Here is a 19,616-nt window from a genome sequence, read left to right as displayed (position 1 = left end):
AATATTATGTCAAAAGATTAGATGTTGTGAAAAAATTAAAATACCATGAAATAAGCGGTATACCGAAGGAAAGGATGATATATTAAAAGTTGAAGATTGAATGATATGCCGAAAGAATATATAACGAGTTGAAAGCTTTGTAAATATGCCAGATGTGTAATTGATCTGTGAAGGTCCTAATCGATATTAACTTGGGTTATTTAAAATCATTGGCCAAAATAAAGTCAACTTATAAAGTTATTGGCTTGAAGCCGAGCTGAATTGGGTTAGTTAGAAAGTCAAACCAATGACCTAAATTAGACTTAGATAGTGATACCAATAGGCCCAAGCGATAGAACTACTCGAGTTTGATAAGTATTGTTTGTACTTTATCAGTTTTTCAAATTATAGTATCGCCTACGATGATAGTAGTACTATCCAAAATTAAAAAATTATAATGATAGTACTATGCGAGTCTAGAATTATAATTGTGTTAAAAGTTGTAATGGTAATACTGTGCAAAATCGATGGTAGTACTGCCCATATCTTAAAGTTTTGAAGATTTAAATTTTTTTGATTTATTCTTAAGATCCTTTGGGGTCTATAAATATCTCACTTAGGTTTGATTGATTAACATTCATTTTTGAACTAGTGAAATATTATAAGCTCTAATTTTAAGTATAGTTTGAGTCTCCCTCTCTTTTCAAGTCTAGTTGAAATTCTAAATTGTAGGAGGTAAAAGATATCTTATAAAAAAAGAGCGTAAATATTATCTCCTAAGCCTTAAAAAAAGAGTGGGTTATAATAAGGGTATTTTGATATTCGATTAGAAAAAAAGATCGATAATGAAAATTGATGATCTCAAGAAAAAAGGAACCAAGAGTGCCAACCATAATAAATTGATTTATTTATCTTTAGTTCTATTACTTATGACTCAGTTTTATGTTTTTTACTTATAACTTTAACTTAATTAATTAAGTTTTTAAAATATATTAATTTGTTATTTAAAAATATTATTATATTAATTCAAATCCCCTTCTTCCTGTCTATCCTAATAATTCTTTCCTAACAAAATATTAGCATTGCAAACATCTGAGTAAGAAATCATCAGTGAGGCCTTGTCACCTTGAATCTAAGACTCAATAATTGGATACTTAATGAGATGGAGTAAAGGTATTTGACCAAGATAGACGTGTAGAGAGAGAGAGAGAGAGAGAGAGAGAGAGATACGATGTAGTAAAGGTATTTGACCAAGATAGATGTGTAGAGAGAGAGATAGATGTGTAAACACATATGATCATGGTTTTATCATATGGAAGAGCTTCTTCAACCTTTCACCGCATTCAGAAGAGTGGACAGCACAGGGAGCTTTGTCCTTTCCTGAGCCAGTCATGGAATCCCACCACATCGACCTCGGTTGCCCACAGTCGAAGCTTTTGTTTCAGGCGATGTGCACTTGGGACTCGTGAGCTCTGTGAGAAATATGGTGCGAGGTAATGGATGATGCAGGGCGTGATGAGAGGCTGTAAGAAGTAGAGGTGTGTAGACATGGTGCTCGATCAATTTACCTGCGCTTCGATGCCTCGCAGGTCATCAGCAGGCTCTGCATCAGACCAATCTGAGCTCGGAGAGAGAGGACGTAGTCCAAGGTTTCATCTAGCAAGGAGAACCCACTCAGGGACTCGCCACCGGGAACAAGTCTTCGGAGCACTCGCGTTCTCTTCTCCACTGCACACAGCTTCTTCTTCCTTCTGGTTGAGGACACCCTAAGGCTTCCTCAGGATCTTTTTGCTTCTTGGGATCTTCCATGAATGGCTTCATCAGTCTCTCATACTGCTCTCCCAGGATCACCCGAGGGAACTGCCTCTTCTGCTGCTCCTTGGAGAGATTCGCGATGAGGCCACGAGTCCATTTCCTGCTACCCCGAGCCACGGCCATGGCGACATTGGCCGAAAGCTTGATGACACTCTTCTTCTCTTGGAAGCTCATCCTTTTGGATGAAACATCAGTCACTCGGAAGCCAAGCAGCATTTGCTCGAGGAAGGCTTGCTTGAATGTTCTTGTGACTTGCATGGTTGTGATAGGAAAGCAAAGCTGCCTATTCAATACTCTCTTTGCTCTTATATATATATATATATATATATATATATATATATATATATATATATATATATAATGCTGCTCCTCCAAGCTCGCTTGGTCATCAAAATAAAAAGAGCACAGACGAAATAGCAGTGTTATGAGATAACAGTGGTGAGTAACAAGTGGCTCTTTTACATATGGAGGTCATGTGAGAAGACGGACATACATGAATGTGTGGTGTGTTACGAGTGTGCAGTGTAGGCATCAGAGTTTGGAAACAGCTACAAAGTGATCAGAGTGCAGAGGAAGAAGACAGGTAGAAGGAAATGTTGGACCTTCATGGAGAAGAAATTATGGAACGAATCGTGCATGGTGAGGCACGAACAGCCACCTTATTTTAGGGTTGTGGGAAAGAGAGATGGGGTCCTACTTGGAAGACACACCACATGCATGCAAATGGTGTGCATGGCCCACAATGCCTAAGCAAACATTGTTTCCTTGTGTGAGTTCCAACATGTACAAGAAGAGCCAAGAGGTTGGCAATTAGGGTTTCATTTTAGGGTTCATGCAGTCAAGCATGCATGGCTATGTTTCTTTTCTCTGATCACAAATCTTTTCAAGAATGAAGCAATAGGAATGAGGATTGTGAAGGTTTCATCCATGAAGAGGGCAGGCAGGCTTTTGTCAACAAGACCAGGAAGAAGACAGCATGTGTTGGCAACTGAATCAAACAGTTCTTCCACCTTTTACTCTGACAAAATGTAGCAGGAAATATTAAAATGGAGGAGAAAAGAGATTAAGAAATCAATCCAATACACAGTTATTTCTTGCACCTTTAGCTTGGCAAAATCCAGGAAACATGGTGATGGGAAATGAAACCCCACATGGGTGGAATCCACATCATGATTTCTCAGCTTTGGAGCTTCACATGACCTCCTACCCCTCCAACTTCATTTTATTATGAAAATAATAAAAGAAATAAATAATATGTCAATTAAGTACTCCACATATCTTTTTGCATTTCTTTACCTTTTCCTTGGGGGAGCTAGGAATGGCTTTAAGGAATGTACACATTGGCATGATGCCAAAATAACTCCTCTTTTCATAATAGGTTTGTCAAACACCACCGATACAAAATGTTACAAACTTAACTGATTTATCTCACTCATGAGATTCCATTCCGATAGTCATTTGCAAAGGGTTAAACCAGGTGCAACCTAGCACATATTCTCATGAACTTGTAAAAGAGAAAATTATTTAGTTTCAAAAATGAATGATGAATAAATCCCAACATCTCAAACAAAAAACACAATATTCGAACAATTCAACAAACACTTTAATATAAGCAATCGCTTAATCAGGTGTCAGATCAGATTTCAACTCCAACTCTTCACTCTTGTGCTTCAATCATTAGGATAACGATGCATATGGACATACATCTATATGTATACATTGTATTAAATCAGTACCAATGTTTATCAGGATACATGCACATCTTTAGATTCAGAGAAAAAAATTTCTGCTATGTGAGCCAATACCTAATTTAGTGTCGACGACAATTAAGCATTACTTGCATCATATGCTGATATCAGTCATCACTTGATTATGTGCAAGCATGACATAGATTTACAAAATTTAAATCACAAAAATAGTCCCTTTCCTTGTAAAGTAACTTACTAAATTGACGAAAATCTAGTGCACTGAATGAGTCACTTTGCAACCAAAGCCTCATCATCATCATCTCGCACTTGACCCGAATTATGCAGGTCTTTGCAACTTGACCTATTAGAATTATTAATAATAATTATTATTAATATTGTATGACAAAACTAAGGACCACATGGTAAGGAACAGCTACTATTATTGTTGCACTGTTCTTAGGAAGTGCCCTAAACCACAATGTTCTCACACATGGATGGGCTCCCTCTGTCCCAACAAGGGCATGCATCCCTCCTTGCTTAAATCATTAAAGAACAAAGGGGACCCCCCTTCAACTTTTTCTATGTCCTACATTGGGGCACTTCTGGCAGATTTGCCAAGCTCTATCAGGATCATGGATCGTTTGGTAAGCATAAGAAATATGTCAAAGCTTTAAGCTTCTTTTCTCCTTGAAGAAGCTGTCTCTAGTGGTTGTTCCCAATGCCTTGTACATGCCAATGGTAAGAAACTTGTACTATGGAGTCCCTACCATATCCTGCACATGTCCTTCACATGTTTTACTCGCAATCTCTCACATGTTATGATTCCTCATCTTTTCTCCAAATCAAACAAAAGCAAGCAAGAGAGATGTTTTGTGACATTATGAATTGGTTCAAGAATTTTGAAATCAATTCAACTATGCCTGAACATTTTCTTTTTCTTTTTCTTTCTCTTTTTTTTCATCTTAAATATTTGCGTCTTTTAGCTAATATAGTGGAAGTTTTCAAGACAATCTACTTGCCTAGCTTTGTTAGTTGCAAGCTTACAACCCCAAAGCTACTTTGGCATTTAATACGGTGAGATGTGATGATGACATATAGTCTGCTTTAGCATGATATATATATGTATACTATGATGAAAGAGCATCAAAAGCTTCCTTCCCCTGTCTAACACAACCTACATGCTTGTGTTATAGTGAGGCAAGGTCACACAGTACAGGAAGAAGATAAGTCTTTCAAAAGCCACTTTAATCTACTATGTTGATCATCAGGAGTAGCAGGAAACGAAGGGCCAGGCAAGAGCACCAGAGGAATCTACTCTATTCCTCTTTGGACTCACTAATGATAAAGGATTGTCATATGCCATATGCTGGCTACATAAAGGGTAGAATGCCTCATTCAAATAACATCAAGATGTAGATTGTAAATCAGATGCGTGAATTGGAACAGAGGTGATTTTATACCTGTATCTTAACCAAGTCAAGATGCAAAAGTTTGATGCCTACATGACCCTCAGATAAATAAGACTTCCTTTCCTCACCACATGCTGTTTTGGCAATGCAATCAGCAATCTGAACTGTGTCTTGAATCTTCGTGATGCAAAGTATAAAATCTTCAGCCCTGTAACACTTCATCTTTCCTACTGCAGTTATCCACTGTATCAAACCTGAAAAAAAATTTAGATGAGAGTTTACTTAAGATGTAAAATGCTTAGGAACATGTTGAAGTCATGTGAACTGACAACAGGGCCTCACTCACTGGCAGCATTGCCAGAGTTGTGCATGAAGACATGATTTGTCATGTCTCAGAAAAACTTGTTCACAGACATGCAGGGTTACTCTTATCCAACGTAAGTCAGACATAAGTCAGAAGAGACAGCTGTAAGACCCAGTATATGAACAAAATGAATTGCTGCTACAATCAGTCCAGATGCAACTCCATATGTTTTGACCTCAATTCATACAAATATGACTTCAACCAGAAAATGATCAGATTAGACACCTGATCAGATCACTGGATTGATAAACCATATCAATATCTAGATTAAGTTGAAACGAATCTCAGATCAAACAGGATCGATCAAGTTGGACTCATGTGGTCATGTGGGGTTGTTGAACAAGTCTTCTAATCAGCTGCTCATGTGTTTGACAGACGGCATACAACTCCAATAAGTTCAAACATACACATGTGACGCAAGGAAAGGCTCCTTTATGTTTCGTTCCATGTGCACGTGGACATGATTGTCCCACATGAGCACCTATGGTTCCTGACATGGATTTTGTCCGAGAGTCATACGACTAGAGATTAAAAAGGAAAGAAATAAATGTAAGAAACATGAACCAATACTCAATATCCGTTCATTGTTTAACATCTACAACAACAACAGGAAAATCACAGCAATAAAAGGTTCATGAAGAGACAGAATTTGCTAAGAATAAGACATGGTTTTAGAAGTTGGCAAAGATAACATTAGCCATTTACTCAGATGAGAGTCAGTAAGCTGTTCCCAATTACCTTAGCACAAAGATTTCCTGCGGTCCTGCAGGAGAGTGAAGTGTAGAAGAACAAGTGAAGTCTTCAAGTTTCATAACCATTCTTCTTCTGAGATAACTTCTAATAATACAATAGCCGAAGCCTGAAAAGCTTCACCCAGAAAGAGAAAACATGATCATTGTCTAGCCAAGAAACTCTCAGATGATGGAGAATTGAAAAGAAGAATGTCTCTATAACTCCTCGAGACAAAACCCAATTTGATTATAATGCTTTATGAGGACCTTAGTGAAGACAAGTCAACTGGTAAAACTAATTGTCTGCAGGTTGACACTTGAATGTTTAATAGAGACTAGAGAGCAATACAATTTGAGAGTTCTGTGACCACCTGGATTTCAGCCATGTAATAAGAAATTATCGGATACATTTAATTCTACCCTATTAAGGTCTTGCTCTGGTATCAAAATCCTGAAAACAGAATAATGATGATTCAAACTTTTCTCTCCTTGCAATCTGTAGACACTGCCCAAAGCACCGGCATTTGGATTTGGAAGGGCAAAGAAAATGCGACGGATTCGTTGGTGCACAAGTGCCATGGCACACCTTCAAACATGCAGATATAAATATAAGAACATATTTAATGCAAAAAACTACATAATCTGCGGCATGCATGTCATATATTGGCTAATTACTGAAAAGTTTTGGCATTATTGTCTAGTTCAAACAAGCTCCAAAACCAAAAATTTAGACCAAATCTCAATCGCATATTGGCATATTAAACACTAAATTTGGCTTACATGGTGCATGGCTCCCATACAAGGTAGATATCAAAGCCAGTGCACAAATAAGGCCGCATTATTTCAGTAGGTTCCCTATTGTCTGGAACTTCCTTGACCATGCTGTGCTCCTGACGAAATAGATCCAGCTGACATACATGTTGCTAATTCAATAGACAACATATTCAAGGTTCAACTTTTACAAATGAAACCTATAGAGCAGTATAGAAACTAAAACTCTAAACGGATAGTAAAGTTTAGAAGCTCACACCTGTATCTTTTGACGTTTTGCTGGACAATTATCAGCACACAGTGGATTGCCATTTGGTGTAGATTGAGACTCTGATGATCCTGGACCGGGGAATAGTTGCCTATCTCTTTCTGCGGCATTTTCAATAGCAACAAGAGCAGCATGCCTTAAAGGATGCCATGTATGTTTGCTCTCGCTTTTCATTGAGGAACTCTGACTGCTTTGTTTTTGTGCTGTCCATCCCCAAGGATTTAAGCAAGAAACCCCAGCACATACATCACTGCATATATCAAGTTGAAATTTTTGAACTGAAATTTCTAGACTGTTCTGTAATCCATTCAGATTGGAATCATGGGATGCAATGGTTACTCCACACCTGTCATTGCAGTTATATCTTGCACTGGTCTCGTATGTTGTGGGCCATGGACACGTTTGGTCATTAGCACTTGCAATGACTTGCCTACTAATAGGATCAACGATGATAGCAGCATTTAGAACCTGCAATGCTGAAGAACATGCTCAGCTAAGTGCTAGCTGACATGAATATTCATACAAATCCATAAAAGTTGAACATAGTAAAAGAAACGACAGAGGCTCTTAGACTTGAATACATACATATGTATGTATGTATGTATGTATGTATGCATGCATGCATGCAAGCTAAGGGACGATTCCACTTTCAATATTTAGTTATTATTTCTGCAACAGTCAAAATCCTCTAGTAACTGGAGGAAGACCTGGGTGTATAGGCATATGAAGTAGCGTGAGAGGTATTAGTTTGTCAACAACAAAATGAGCAGGCAATTAAAGAATTGGTGATGCTTTCTGCAAAATACAAGAAGCAAGATAGAAAATAAGAAAAAGAATGTTTCTTACAACATTCATGATAAACAGAAAACATAGAGAAATTGAAAGTAAACACAAAATTAAAAAAAGGATTAAAAAAACAACTCATATTGTAAAGATATAAAAAATGACAAGCAGGTAAGAGTAGTTGCTGACCAATCCCCTACAAAAGTATATGTCCCGAGTACACTTCAAACAACATATGCTTGGATACTCTAATTTCATAAAATCAGTAATTGGACAAACTCCCCTCTCACCCACACACATGCATGCACACAGCCATACAAAATAATTATGACTTGTAGAATACATGAGAGAAGAAAACCTTCAAGATTTTCACACATCTGAAAAAGAAAACAAACCCAAAACCAGATATGCATCTACAAAAACTATAATATATATCAGCATAACAGAATACTAAGTGCAGTAACTTTCCAGAATAGTGTTAAAGCCTCAACTCTACTCAAAATGATAAGCAGAAAACATAGAGAAATTGAAAGTAAACACAAAATTAAAAAAAGGATTAAAAAACAACTCATATTGTAAAGATATAAAAAATGACAAGCTGCTAAGAGTAGTTGCTGACCAATCCCCTACAAAAGTATATGTCCCGAGTACACTTCAAACAACATACGCTTGGATACTCTAATTTCATAAAATCAGTAATTGGACAAACTCCCCTCTCACCCACACACATGCATGCACACAGCCATACAAAATAATTATGACTTGTAGAATACATGAGAGAAGAAAACCTTCAAGATTTTCACACATCTGAAAAAGAAAACAAACCCAAAACCAGATATGCATCTACAAAAACTATAATATATATCAGCATAACAGAATACTAAGTGCAGTAACTTTCCAGAATAGTGTTAAAGCCTCAACTCTACTCAAAATGATAAGCAGAAAACATAGAGAAATTGAAAGTAAACACAAAATTAAAAAAAGGATTAAAAAACAACTCATATTGTAAAGATATAAAAAATGACAAGCTGCTAAGAGTAGTTGCTGACCAATCCCCTACAAAAGTATATGTCCCGAGTACACTTCAAACAACATACGCTTGGATACTCTAATTTCATAAAATCAGTAATTGGACAAACTCCCCTCTCACCCACACACATGCATGCACACAACCATACAAAATAATTATGACTTGTAGAATACATGAGAGAAGAAAACCTTCAAGATTTTCACACATCTGAAAAGGAAAACAAACTCAAAACCAGATATGCATCTACAAAAACTATAATATATATCAGCATAACAGAATACTAACTGCAGTAACTTTCCAGAATAGTGTTAAAGCCTCAACTCTACTCAAAATTTTATTTTATAGTAAAATTGCAAAAAAGAAAGTCTGTGAAAAAGTGAAAATAGTGCAGAAGTAGAATAAATAACATACTTTACCACCAGTATAACTCAACTTTGTTAACTGGATCACAACCTTCATGTAGTTGAATATCAACTGCAATTCCCCTTCACTCAGTCCAGCAACCCCATCGAAACTGTAACATTTGCAAAGATAAGAAGATTGTACTGCAATCCCATCAAGAACAATTAGTATCTATACCCAGAGTACAATTGTTTGTCCAAAATGACAATGAAAATCTTGGATTTTTCATAAATGAAAGCAGCTGTTATTAACTGCTGATATTTCATCTTTGTTGGCTCGTTGTCTTGCTCTTATCTTTTACTCCATCATATTCTTCTTTTCACATTACTTTTTTTTTCACAAGAACCTGAAATGAATTAAACTCTGATCCAACTGTTAGGTATTGGACTTGTCAATCATGAACTATACCAACCTCTTCAAGAGGCCAACAAAAGGGCACAAGTTATGACACCAGTGCCTGGAAAAGATTTTAATTGTTTAAGACTCAATAAAAATGCATCAAATATAAGAATCCAACAAGCTCCCCAACAACAACGTAAGGTCACATCATTATACTTAAAGAGGAACTCTTCAGAATATGTTTAGGAACTATAATAATAAAAAAGTGACCCTCAATTACTAATTCAAAGACTCATCTATTTTACCATAGTAACCAACCATCAAACGAGAGATATGTTGTTTGTTCTATCTTTGTTTACTTCAAGGAAATCTGCATTAACGCTCTTCCATGTTTAATCCATTAAGACACAACCAAAATTAGCTTATTCAGTACATGCACTAAATCTCAATCTAGTCCAAACTAAGAAAGGTGGGAAAGTTTGAGATAGTTTTTCCAATGTACAAATTAAGAAATTTGACAACAGAAAATTTTGCCACTAATCCATAAAATTCTGTCTATAATTTGATGAGATAGAAATTGAAGGCAATGAAAAATCAATATAACAAGTAAATATCTCCAATATTTGAATGACAATTATAACCAAAATTACTTGGTTGATGGATGATATGACGTCGGCCAAAGCTTGCACTGTTCCTCCCATTCTTCTTTTGATCTAGCAGCATACTTGGCAACCTGGAATTAGTTTCAGCACTAGTGCATGTAAGAAATTCTTAATAAAGGTGATCTCTGTAAAAAATAACTGAATTTAACATCGAAATTGTTAGAGGCAAATTAAAGTCCCTTACTCCGACAAACCATTATATTATGTTGCTTGAAGCCATGTTATTACTAAATGAAACTAGGTACGTACTAAACAAACATTCCCATGGGGTCTTGGCTTTCATGTTATTATTTTGAGTGACTTCTTTAAACAATTTTAAAGCACCATGTAGATCAAATACAAAATGGAGATATAACAACCAACATTCAGTTTGTGCTCCATTCCAAAATGGATATCCAATATATAAGACTCTCACCACTAGAGGGTCTAGGGATGGCAAAACATGTACAACTTTCCCTTTGGTTGCAGAAAAGTTATTTCCACAATTCAAACCATGATGCCCGAGGTGCATAGGACGAACCTCATCATAAACCAAAATGCCAAATTTTCTGCCTCTAAGAATCAAGTGTAAACCTCTCACATGGTAATCCTCATCTCATGATTTTAATAACTACATTATAAGGTGATGATGTTTTTCGACATCCAGAAATTTGTAAACGAAAATTAGTGACTCCTTATGAATAAGATAAGGCGGGCGAGCGAGCGAGAGAGAGAGAGAGAGAGAGCTCACTTTTGCATTATAAGGACACAAATTATAGTCACTGATAAGCTGATGAATGCCTCTTGGTATTGCCTCTGCATCTTTTTCATATTCATCAGAAAGACATAGAATAACTGACAACTCAGCATTACCTGTCAGAAAAAAGTCAAATAATACAAGTATTTGGGATTACATCAAATAGGCTTTTCCAACATACAAATTATTAAAGAAAATGTGGATAGCAAAATTCAATGATGTCATTTAAAATTACTATAAGTCAGATATAAAATTTACAGGATGAGACGCAAGAATATAATAGGAACACAAACAAAGAATAGCTATCAAAAATTTGCAAGAAAGTACTGCCTTGTAGACATCAAGTTCACACAACTAGTAGCTATCGTCTACAACTAAGATGATTGGCTAGAAAATAAGGCATCCCTCCAATACCAGTATGCACTAATAATAAAGCAATAATGCAATAACGAAGATAAAGGATGGTATCTATCTGAGTAAAGAATTTTCCACGAATCAAGCATGCCTTCATGTTTTGGGTACCAATAAGCATCTTCCACCATTCTCAACATTTATTACTCTACACCAGAAGATTAAAGAGAAAGAGAAAAGAAACAATGTTTACTCATGCAGAAAAATAGGAGGAAAGGTCAGACCTTCAACCGTCCTTTTTCGCACCCGTTTCACATGACGGAGATTCTCGAGTGGACACACCTGATTCAACTGCCTAAGCAATTCAACAGATAGCAGGAACAAAGAAAGAAAGAAACCATCATAAACAAATTCATCGAGCAAAAACCAATTACAACTGCCGAAGGACAACTTAAAAATTGTATCTGTCAAAGCAAAGCAAACCACTGGTAGAACAAAATGCTAACCTCACAATCTTGTTGGCAAGCTTTGGTTCAATCTTCGAAGCCAAAACATCAACTGAAACAGCAAAAACGATCGGAACTTTGAACCAAAATCAACAAGTAAACAACGCCCCTCGTCACACTAAACTTCATCTGATGAAAACGACTTACCAGTAGACACTTCGAGAGAGCTCTCTGGCTCACCAGGAACATGCACTATCTCCCACTTCATCGTTCCAGTCATCTCCTCCGCCTGCGCCCAAGAACGTGCCGCGGTCTCGCCGCTCCAATTCTAGGGATTCCACAGCCGGCGGTTCCAAGAAGCTAGGCGAGAGGGATTGCAGGAAACGGGCCCGAGGAGAGTTGACACGGAACTATGGGCCTTAAACGAGACGACCCATATAAGTATAAAGAAGTCGTATCCTACAGCTCGGCCCAAATTCTCCGAATGTTAATAGTGTTCATCAGGTGCAAGCACAAATTTGAACTTGTAGCCACGGCCAGGATCGTCCCAAGCCTAGATGCCCGAGCCTATCAGGATCAAGCACGAATCTTGAAAATATATCCACGGCCCAGATGTCCTCAACGAGGAATCAAGCGCCCATGGCTAGGCAAGAATCCTCCGAGGCTAAAATGCCATCACGATCGAGCACGAATCCTGAACCAATAGGCACGGCCGACGGGCTTCTGCAACGGACCAATCAGGTACGAAGAAATCGAAGCCACGGGACGTCCAGGATCCTATACACGAGGCCGAGTTGCACGAATCTCAACAGTGTTCGTCAGGATCAAGCACGCATCCTATCCCAAGAGCCTGCTCGAATCTCAACAACGTTCATCAGAATCGAGCACCAATCTTAAACTAGTAACCACAGCTACTCAGACCATCGGCCCGGCCAGGATCCGTAGCCTAGTTGCCCGAATCTCAACAGTGTTTATCAGGATCAAGCACGAATCTCGAACTAATAGCAAGGGCCCGAAGTCGCTTCGACAAGCCTGGCCAGGATCATCCGAAGCCTGGTTGCCCGAATCTTAACAATGTTCATCAGGATCGAGCAGACGCCTTCGACTCGCAGCCACGGGCGACGACGCTCCGACACGCGATCCTTATCTTACGGGCCCACGAAAACCAGCGGCGGCAGGCTGAGGCCGCCAATCCCTCGCCCACCCAAATAACGTTGACTCAGTCAACTTAAGGACACATGTCACTATCACTTCCCGTCTCGACGCGCGAAGGAAACGGTGGACCGTGCCCGGGTATATCGGCAGCGGAGCCGCCGTCATCCCACACCATCATCCGGCGCTTCGCGAAGCAGAACCAACGGTTGCGATTGGTAGATACGCGTCAATATAGAGTCCTCCGCGAGAGCTTCTTTCCTTTACCAAGTAATCCCGCATTCCAATATTATCCCGAAACCCGAGACCGCGATCGAGAGCGCTTCCTCGTCCTCCGGCAACATTGGCGGAACCCCATGGCTGGAATCGATCACGGACGCCCGCTCCCCGCCGCCACCGCTGCGATGCCCCGGACGCTGCCGTCGGACGCTGCGTTCGCCAAGCCCCGGGGCGGGGCCCGAGTGCTGGCCTTCATCCTCCAGACCTTCGTCATGGCCGTCGCCCTCGCGCTCTTCTTCCTCTTCGCCGGGGTTGCCGCCGTCGTCCTCCTCCACCTCCTCGTCGCAGGCCGCACCCTCCGCCGCCGCAGCCGCAACGGCCCCCTATTTCCGAACGCGGCCGACGACGCTTCGCCCGCCGGCCTCTCGGTTGCCCAGCTGAAGGGGCTTCCCTGGTTCGAGTACTCCGGTCGATCGGCGTCCCCGCCTTGGCCTCCGCCGGACTGCGCCGTGTGCTTGGAAGGGTTCGAGAAGGCGGAGAGGTGCCGAGCTCTCCCCTCGTGTGGGCACGTGTTCCATGTCGCCTGCGTCGACCGGTGGCTGGCGAAGTCGCGTGGTTGCCCGATCTGCCGCACTCTCGTTGGCGTGGCGTAGCTGGAGCCGACTGTTGGCCGGCCGACGGGGTGGGTTCGTTCAGTGGATCTTTGTAAGTTATTTCTGTTCCTTGTGTTAGGGTTCCGTGTTTATTGTACAAAATGATGTTCTTTTTTTTTATCAATGTAGCGTTTTGGCCTTGTTTAGCTGGAAACTTCGGTAATCTAAGGTCTTCTCTTGGATTCGATGAGCGATAGTCATCTAAAATGGTTAATTGGGTGAGTATATATTGTTCAAATAGTTGATTTTGATGAGGAATCAGTGATGTTTATGGAAGCAATAATATTTGCTAAGTATAGATATCAATGAGCCAAAAAGAGTAAGCTTGATTTGTCATATATCTTTTGCTGTAAAAGATGAATAGAAACTTATTGAAAAAAAAAAAACTTGAATCTCTCACCTTTTAGTTTAGATAGCATGTTGAAGCCGAATTGGATTTCAATCAAGATATCATAAGATATTGTTTGAAACAGTAGTATTCTTAAATACATTTTTCTGATGCAGATGGTTGGTCAGGCTTTTTGGGTTTCAAAAGTCAATGGGACCTAACACATTTTATGTTGGTTTGAGTACTCCTTGTTTATCTTGCAGCTTTGGTAAATTAGTTCTTTTCCTAGATTCGGTGATCATTAACCATTAAAGATGGTAACTAAACAAGGGTCACTTGTCCTCGAGATATGATTTTAGAGATGGAATGATTGGTACGAGTGGAGTAGATATTATTTACGAAGAAGAGAGTTCTTGGTAAATTTCAACTTGGTCGATTTTTAGACGCAGTCAATAAGGAATTGGAACTTGAATCATTTGAATACATAATTGCAACCGTATATTTGTTTCACCTATTCTTTTATCAGCTGATCGTAGATGTGTTTCTGATTTGTGTTGTTGGTTAGACTTTTGGGTTCAGTATTATAGTCTCTCCACGTTTTGTGTTGGTTTGCATGTTTAAAATTCTTATCTTGTCACAAAGGAACTTCTTTATGTAAGTCTTATCTGTTGTGCATGAGTATGCTTTGGTATGGTGTCCTCCATCACCAATCATTCATTGATGTTTTGAGTTCTGACTATCAAATCAAAGTACCACAGTGTTCCTTTCTCTCAACCTCAATCCATGAGGCCAAGGGACGCACCATTTGGACAGTCCTAAGTGGCAAGATCTTGTCGAGCAGTTTCTGAATTCTATCGTAATTTAAGTCTTTTAGTTGTACATCTCTCTCTTTTGTAAAGCTGGTTTAGGGATGGGGGTTCAAGGTTTTGAAAGATCTTTCTTTCAGGTACTAGTGTACCTGCAATAAGATCTACATGTTCATGAACCCAAGGCATCCTAAACTCACTCTCCCTAGCTAATTACTATCTAAAAGCAACTTTTGTGTACTTTATATTGTTGAAATGCCAGCTGAAGTGACAATTACCTTTCACTCTTCCAACTAAATGAACCACTTCCTAAGCCAACATGGTACTTATCAGAAGGCAGACAACTCTTCCTTATTTGAAACCATGGTTCGTCATATCGGTTCGTACCGGTATACCGATCTACTGTCGGTAGGATACATATTGAATCATACTAATGTATTAATATACAGTACGATGGAATATACCGATAAGCTAATATGTATTGTTCGTACTGGTCCCCTATTGGACTTGTACATACCGCTCATACCGGACGGTACATTATGATACAGCGAAATTTGTTTGAAACAACCAAAGAACTCAATGTTTTCCTATATCCAGTGGTTTGCTAGTTTCAAGATAAGGATATACCTCTTGGATTTGTAGATTAATTGATGTTCAAAACAAATAGGTTTCTTTTTGGGGCAAAAGTATCACTTGTTCATCAGTTCCTTTAATCAACTTGATGTTAGCATGCTTCTTAGTAGCCCATGATGGTTGGTCCTGTGCTATTGTTTAACTTAATTTATGAGCCTAAGTTTGGATGACCGCTGTTAAGTGGGGAGCATCATCAAGGAGGTTTCTTAATGCTCAACTTTCTTATCTCGTGATTGACAACACCTAAATATATCCTTGAGGCTTTTGGCAAAATCAGCAGAGTTAGGCTTAACCCACCATGAAGCTACTGCATTAGCTTACCCCTTGTGCGACAACACCTAAATATATCCTTTAGGCTTTGGCAAAATCAGCACAGGGTTAGGCTTAGCCCACCATGAACCTAATGCATTAATTACATGCCACACAAGGGTGCTTTGCCACCACATACAAGAAGAGTACCCTGACTTTTTTGTCACAAATCTTGGTTTATCCGTGACATCTTGGTAGGCATCTAGGAATATGTGTATAATTCATTTTATAGGTTGGTAGCAAATCTGTACATTGCAAAATAATTGTCCTTTGTTGATGATGGTGTGAAGCAATTAGATTAGATAGCTAAGTATACAATGAAGAGATATCAATACTGTAAATGAAGAAGACTAGATAGATAAGTATGGATGTTTGTATAAGTTGTCATTTTCATGTATACACAGATAATGGGTGTAAAAGTTAATCATTATTGTGACCTGGGTTTTTTGCTTGTAAGGTGCAACTTATACAGATTGTTCCTTCTTTGTTTTTGTTAATGGATTTGTGGAATCCCTGTCATCAAGAAAAAGGAAACGAAGTAGAAATGGAAGCCTATGCTTTTACATTTGAGAAACTCTTCTGTGCAAAGCATATGCAATTATAATTGTGGACCGCACATTTATTTAAGAATGTCCAAAGAGGGATGGTTATTTTTGCTTTTATGCCATCGGCCATGAATAAAGTAACACTTTTTTTTAATTGTAATCCTTTTATTTATACCTGATTAAGAACAACTATTTTTAGTCTTTGTGCAATTAGCCCAGTGTATTATGGATGGGTTTAATTTACTGTGCAAATGTATGCCTACAGTTCAGTAGGGTATCTCATATCATGTTTGGCATTTGCAAGGTAAGACAGGTACTGACATGAATGCAACACAACATTTCTCTTTCGCTAATGTATTTTGTTTGATTAGTTCTTCATTGACTGATTTCCCAATGCTGTTGTCAGGTTGTGATTGTGGTCATAATTAGAACCTCATTTTCATAACAGAGCTCTTTGTTGGTGATTGATTTTAGCTGAATTAGCTTAAGCTACCTTCATTTTTGTTCATGATATGTTTCACTATAATATACTTTCACAATTACAAAGTCTGTCAGCGTAAGCTAAAATGATAAGGTTGGCATGTAGTTCCAAGATCATGTATTTTTCTTATACGCAATGAATACTATTACCTCATGGGAGATGGAATCCCTAAAGAAATAATGCAAGAGTGGGACAAGAAAACAGTTTCTGTTTACATAGTTTCTTGGACTTGTAATGTTGGAAAGGAAGGACAATGGAGAAAACCTTTGATCAAGAGATTTTACTGCAATTACGTGAGAAGTATTTTATTTTTATTTTCATTTTATCAATCTGTTTGTGGCACAAATGCCTTCCAAGGTTTACTGCGGATATTTCTGAAAAGAACTTGTACTGTAAGTTATGAAAAGAGCAGGGTCGATAAGGTTGTATACTTTTAGTCCCACATCGGCAGCAACAGTGATCTTGGATGCGTCTTAATACGTGACACGGAATAGCTTTGTAGTGGGAAAGATGACCAACAACTTCCAAGACGGTCGGGATTGGGTAACTGTCGTACCTGTTAACACATGCGATTCAGGTCACCCGCTTCTGTGGATGTTTATCCGATTTTTCGTATTTTCTGATAAATACACAATTGCAGCATATAAGATAATCTAACCCATTTTTTTCTACCCGATTTTTTGTATTTTCTGATAAATACACAATTGCAGCATATAAGATAATCTAACCCATTTTTTTCTACTAGTGAATCCAAACTGGTGTAAATACCAGCTAACAAAATGATCTACTTCTCTATTTCTGTTAAGTAAATTCTCATTTTTTTCTTACTAATGAATGCAAAATTGATGTACATACCGTAAAAAAAAATCTTCTATTGCTACTCGGAAAATTCCAAGAGGAATGGGAACATTGTGAACTACAGTAGTAGGGATACCATGGTAGTAGAACATATAAGATAATCTAACCCATTTTTTTCTACCCGATTTTTTGTATTTTCTGATAAATACACAATTGCAGCATATAAGATAATCTAACCCATTTTTTTCTACCCGATTTTTTGTATTTTCTGATAAATACACAATTGCAGCATATAAGATAATCTAACCCATTTTTTTCTACTAGTGAATCCAAACTGGTGTAAATACCAGCTAACAAAATGATCTACTTCTCTATTTCTGTTAAGTAAATTCTCATTTTTTTCTTACTAATGAATGCAAAATTGATGTACATACCGTAAAAAAAAATCTTCTATTGCTACTCGGAAAATTCCAAGAGGAATGGGAACATTGTGAACTACAGTAGTAGGGATACCATGGTAGTAGAACCCAACTAGTTCTAGTTTCAAAATCGTCCATTTAGTTCCGATTTTTGATACGATTCATAGATTTTGATTTATAAAAAAATTATTAAGATTCTAATTTATGTGAATATGTTCTAAATATAAAATACCAATTATATTACTATAACAAAGAACTTATTTATGATTTTTTTTTATTTTTTTTATTTAGTTGGTTTATAATGATCGATTTTAATTTATAATTGTTTTCAATTTCATAACCATAGTTATGGTAAGAAAAAAAAAGGTCGTTTTTGCACAGGATAATCGCATATTGTCCTCTGGTCCCTACACTTTAAAAAGTTAGGTTTTTCTATAGTTACGAAAGTGAAACATCTATGTTCATTTACCCTAATGATGTTATTTTTATCGACGAAAACAAAAGATAAAAAATAATTTTAATGTTCGATAGTAAACAGTAGTGTCATTAGCATAGTAGTGTCATTAGCATCGACGCTGATGCAATCCCCAAATCCCTCTCTCACCACGTTGTAGCTGAGGATGCCTTTGCCCACCCTCTCCCTTGATCCACTCCTGCTCATAACTCTCCACCACGCACAAGAAGTGCTTTGCCACCTTTGCTCCAATGACTTCTCGCATGATAGCGACGACATGGATGAGCTTTTGTTAGTGCTCAATAAAGCATGCTGCCTTGTAGGAGTCGTACAAGTTGAAGAGCCGGAACCGATCAACGATAGATGTTGCCCTCCGTGGTGTCGCATCAGTTCACAACTTTGGTTAATATCCGACAAAGCATGCCACTTTGCATGAGTCGTACAAATCGAAGAGTCAAAACCGATCAGTGGTAGAAGTCACCCTATGTGGCGTGGCATCGGTCGAGCACCTAATTAAAGTAGTAATTTGATGTCACGCCACAAAGGGTGGCATCTATCGTTGATCGGTTCTAACTCTTCAACTTGTACGACTCCTACAAGGTGGCATGCTCCATTAGGCATTAAGTAGAGCTCGTCCATGTCGTCGCCATCATGCGGGAGGCCATTAGAGCAAAGTGCGGTGCAACTACAAACGGGTCAGGGGAGGTAGTAGAATGCTTCTTATGCATGGTGAAGAGTTCTGAGTGGGAGCGAACCAGGGGAGAGAGGGAGAGGAGGGGGTGGGCAGAGGTGTTCTTAGCTTTAGTGGGGTGGGAGAGGGATTTGGGGATTTCGAGAGTTATTCCCAAGAGAATGGGATAGCAGACAAGTAATGGGATGGGGAGCGACCATCATCATCTGGGTCAACACTAACATAGCTTCTAAGTGGCAACTACGTTAGCATCAATATAGATACAAAGCGGAGCGAGGTGGACGACGATGCGATTAGCGACACAGCCCTCGAGGAGGCGGATGACATAACTGTTAGAGCAGATTTTATCATTAT

At 38.6% G+C, this 19,616-nt stretch overlaps 2 protein-coding genes and 1 pseudogene across 7 annotated transcripts; 1 reads left to right on the top strand and 2 right to left on the bottom strand.

Moving 5' to 3' along the window:
- Positions 1 to 781: 781 nt before the first annotated feature.
- Positions 782 to 4,621, bottom strand: LOC103970694 (transcription factor bHLH149-like; annotated as a pseudogene).
- Positions 4,622 to 4,759: 138 nt separating this feature from the next.
- On the bottom strand, positions 4,760 to 12,177 carry LOC103970693 (tRNA-specific adenosine deaminase TAD3). Of its 6 annotated transcripts, none has more exons than XM_065173386.1 (10): positions 11,982 to 12,177; positions 11,835 to 11,886; positions 11,613 to 11,683; positions 10,972 to 11,093; positions 10,230 to 10,312; positions 9,250 to 9,352; positions 7,017 to 7,493; positions 6,767 to 6,876; positions 5,994 to 6,122; positions 4,760 to 5,145 (listed from the first exon to the last, which is right to left on the bottom strand). In XM_065173386.1, exons 1-10 carry the CDS (start codon positions 12,052 to 12,054, stop codon positions 5,094 to 5,096), a joined length of 1,272 nt encoding a protein of 423 aa, XP_065029458.1. In that variant the 5' UTR covers positions 12,055 to 12,177; the 3' UTR covers positions 4,760 to 5,093. The 6 variants fall into 6 exon arrangements, with proteins under 6 accessions (XP_065029458.1, XP_065029456.1, XP_018675694.1 ...); XM_065173384.1 differs by having other exon boundaries at positions 6,767 to 6,909; positions 11,982 to 12,176; XM_018820149.2 differs by lacking the exons at positions 4,760 to 5,145; positions 5,994 to 6,122 and adding an exon at positions 6,185 to 6,572 and having other exon boundaries at positions 6,767 to 6,909; positions 7,017 to 7,275; positions 7,372 to 7,493; positions 11,982 to 12,167.
- A 1,005-nt stretch (positions 12,178 to 13,182) lies between these two features.
- LOC103970692 (RING-H2 finger protein ATL56) lies at positions 13,183 to 13,985 on the top strand. Its single transcript, XM_009384573.3, has one exon. The coding sequence runs from the start codon at positions 13,283 to 13,285 to the stop codon at positions 13,796 to 13,798; it is 516 nt and encodes a 171-aa protein (XP_009382848.1). The 5' UTR covers positions 13,183 to 13,282; the 3' UTR covers positions 13,799 to 13,985.
- Positions 13,986 to 19,616: the final 5,631 nt, after the last annotated feature.

This window comes from Musa acuminata, chromosome BXJ3-11 (assembly GCF_036884655.1).
Source record: "Musa acuminata AAA Group cultivar baxijiao chromosome BXJ3-11, Cavendish_Baxijiao_AAA, whole genome shotgun sequence".
Lineage (NCBI taxonomy): Eukaryota > Viridiplantae > Streptophyta > Magnoliopsida > Zingiberales > Musaceae > Musa > Musa acuminata.
Note: the sequence above shows the minus strand (reverse complement) of the source record. Positions and strands in the feature narration are given on the sequence as shown.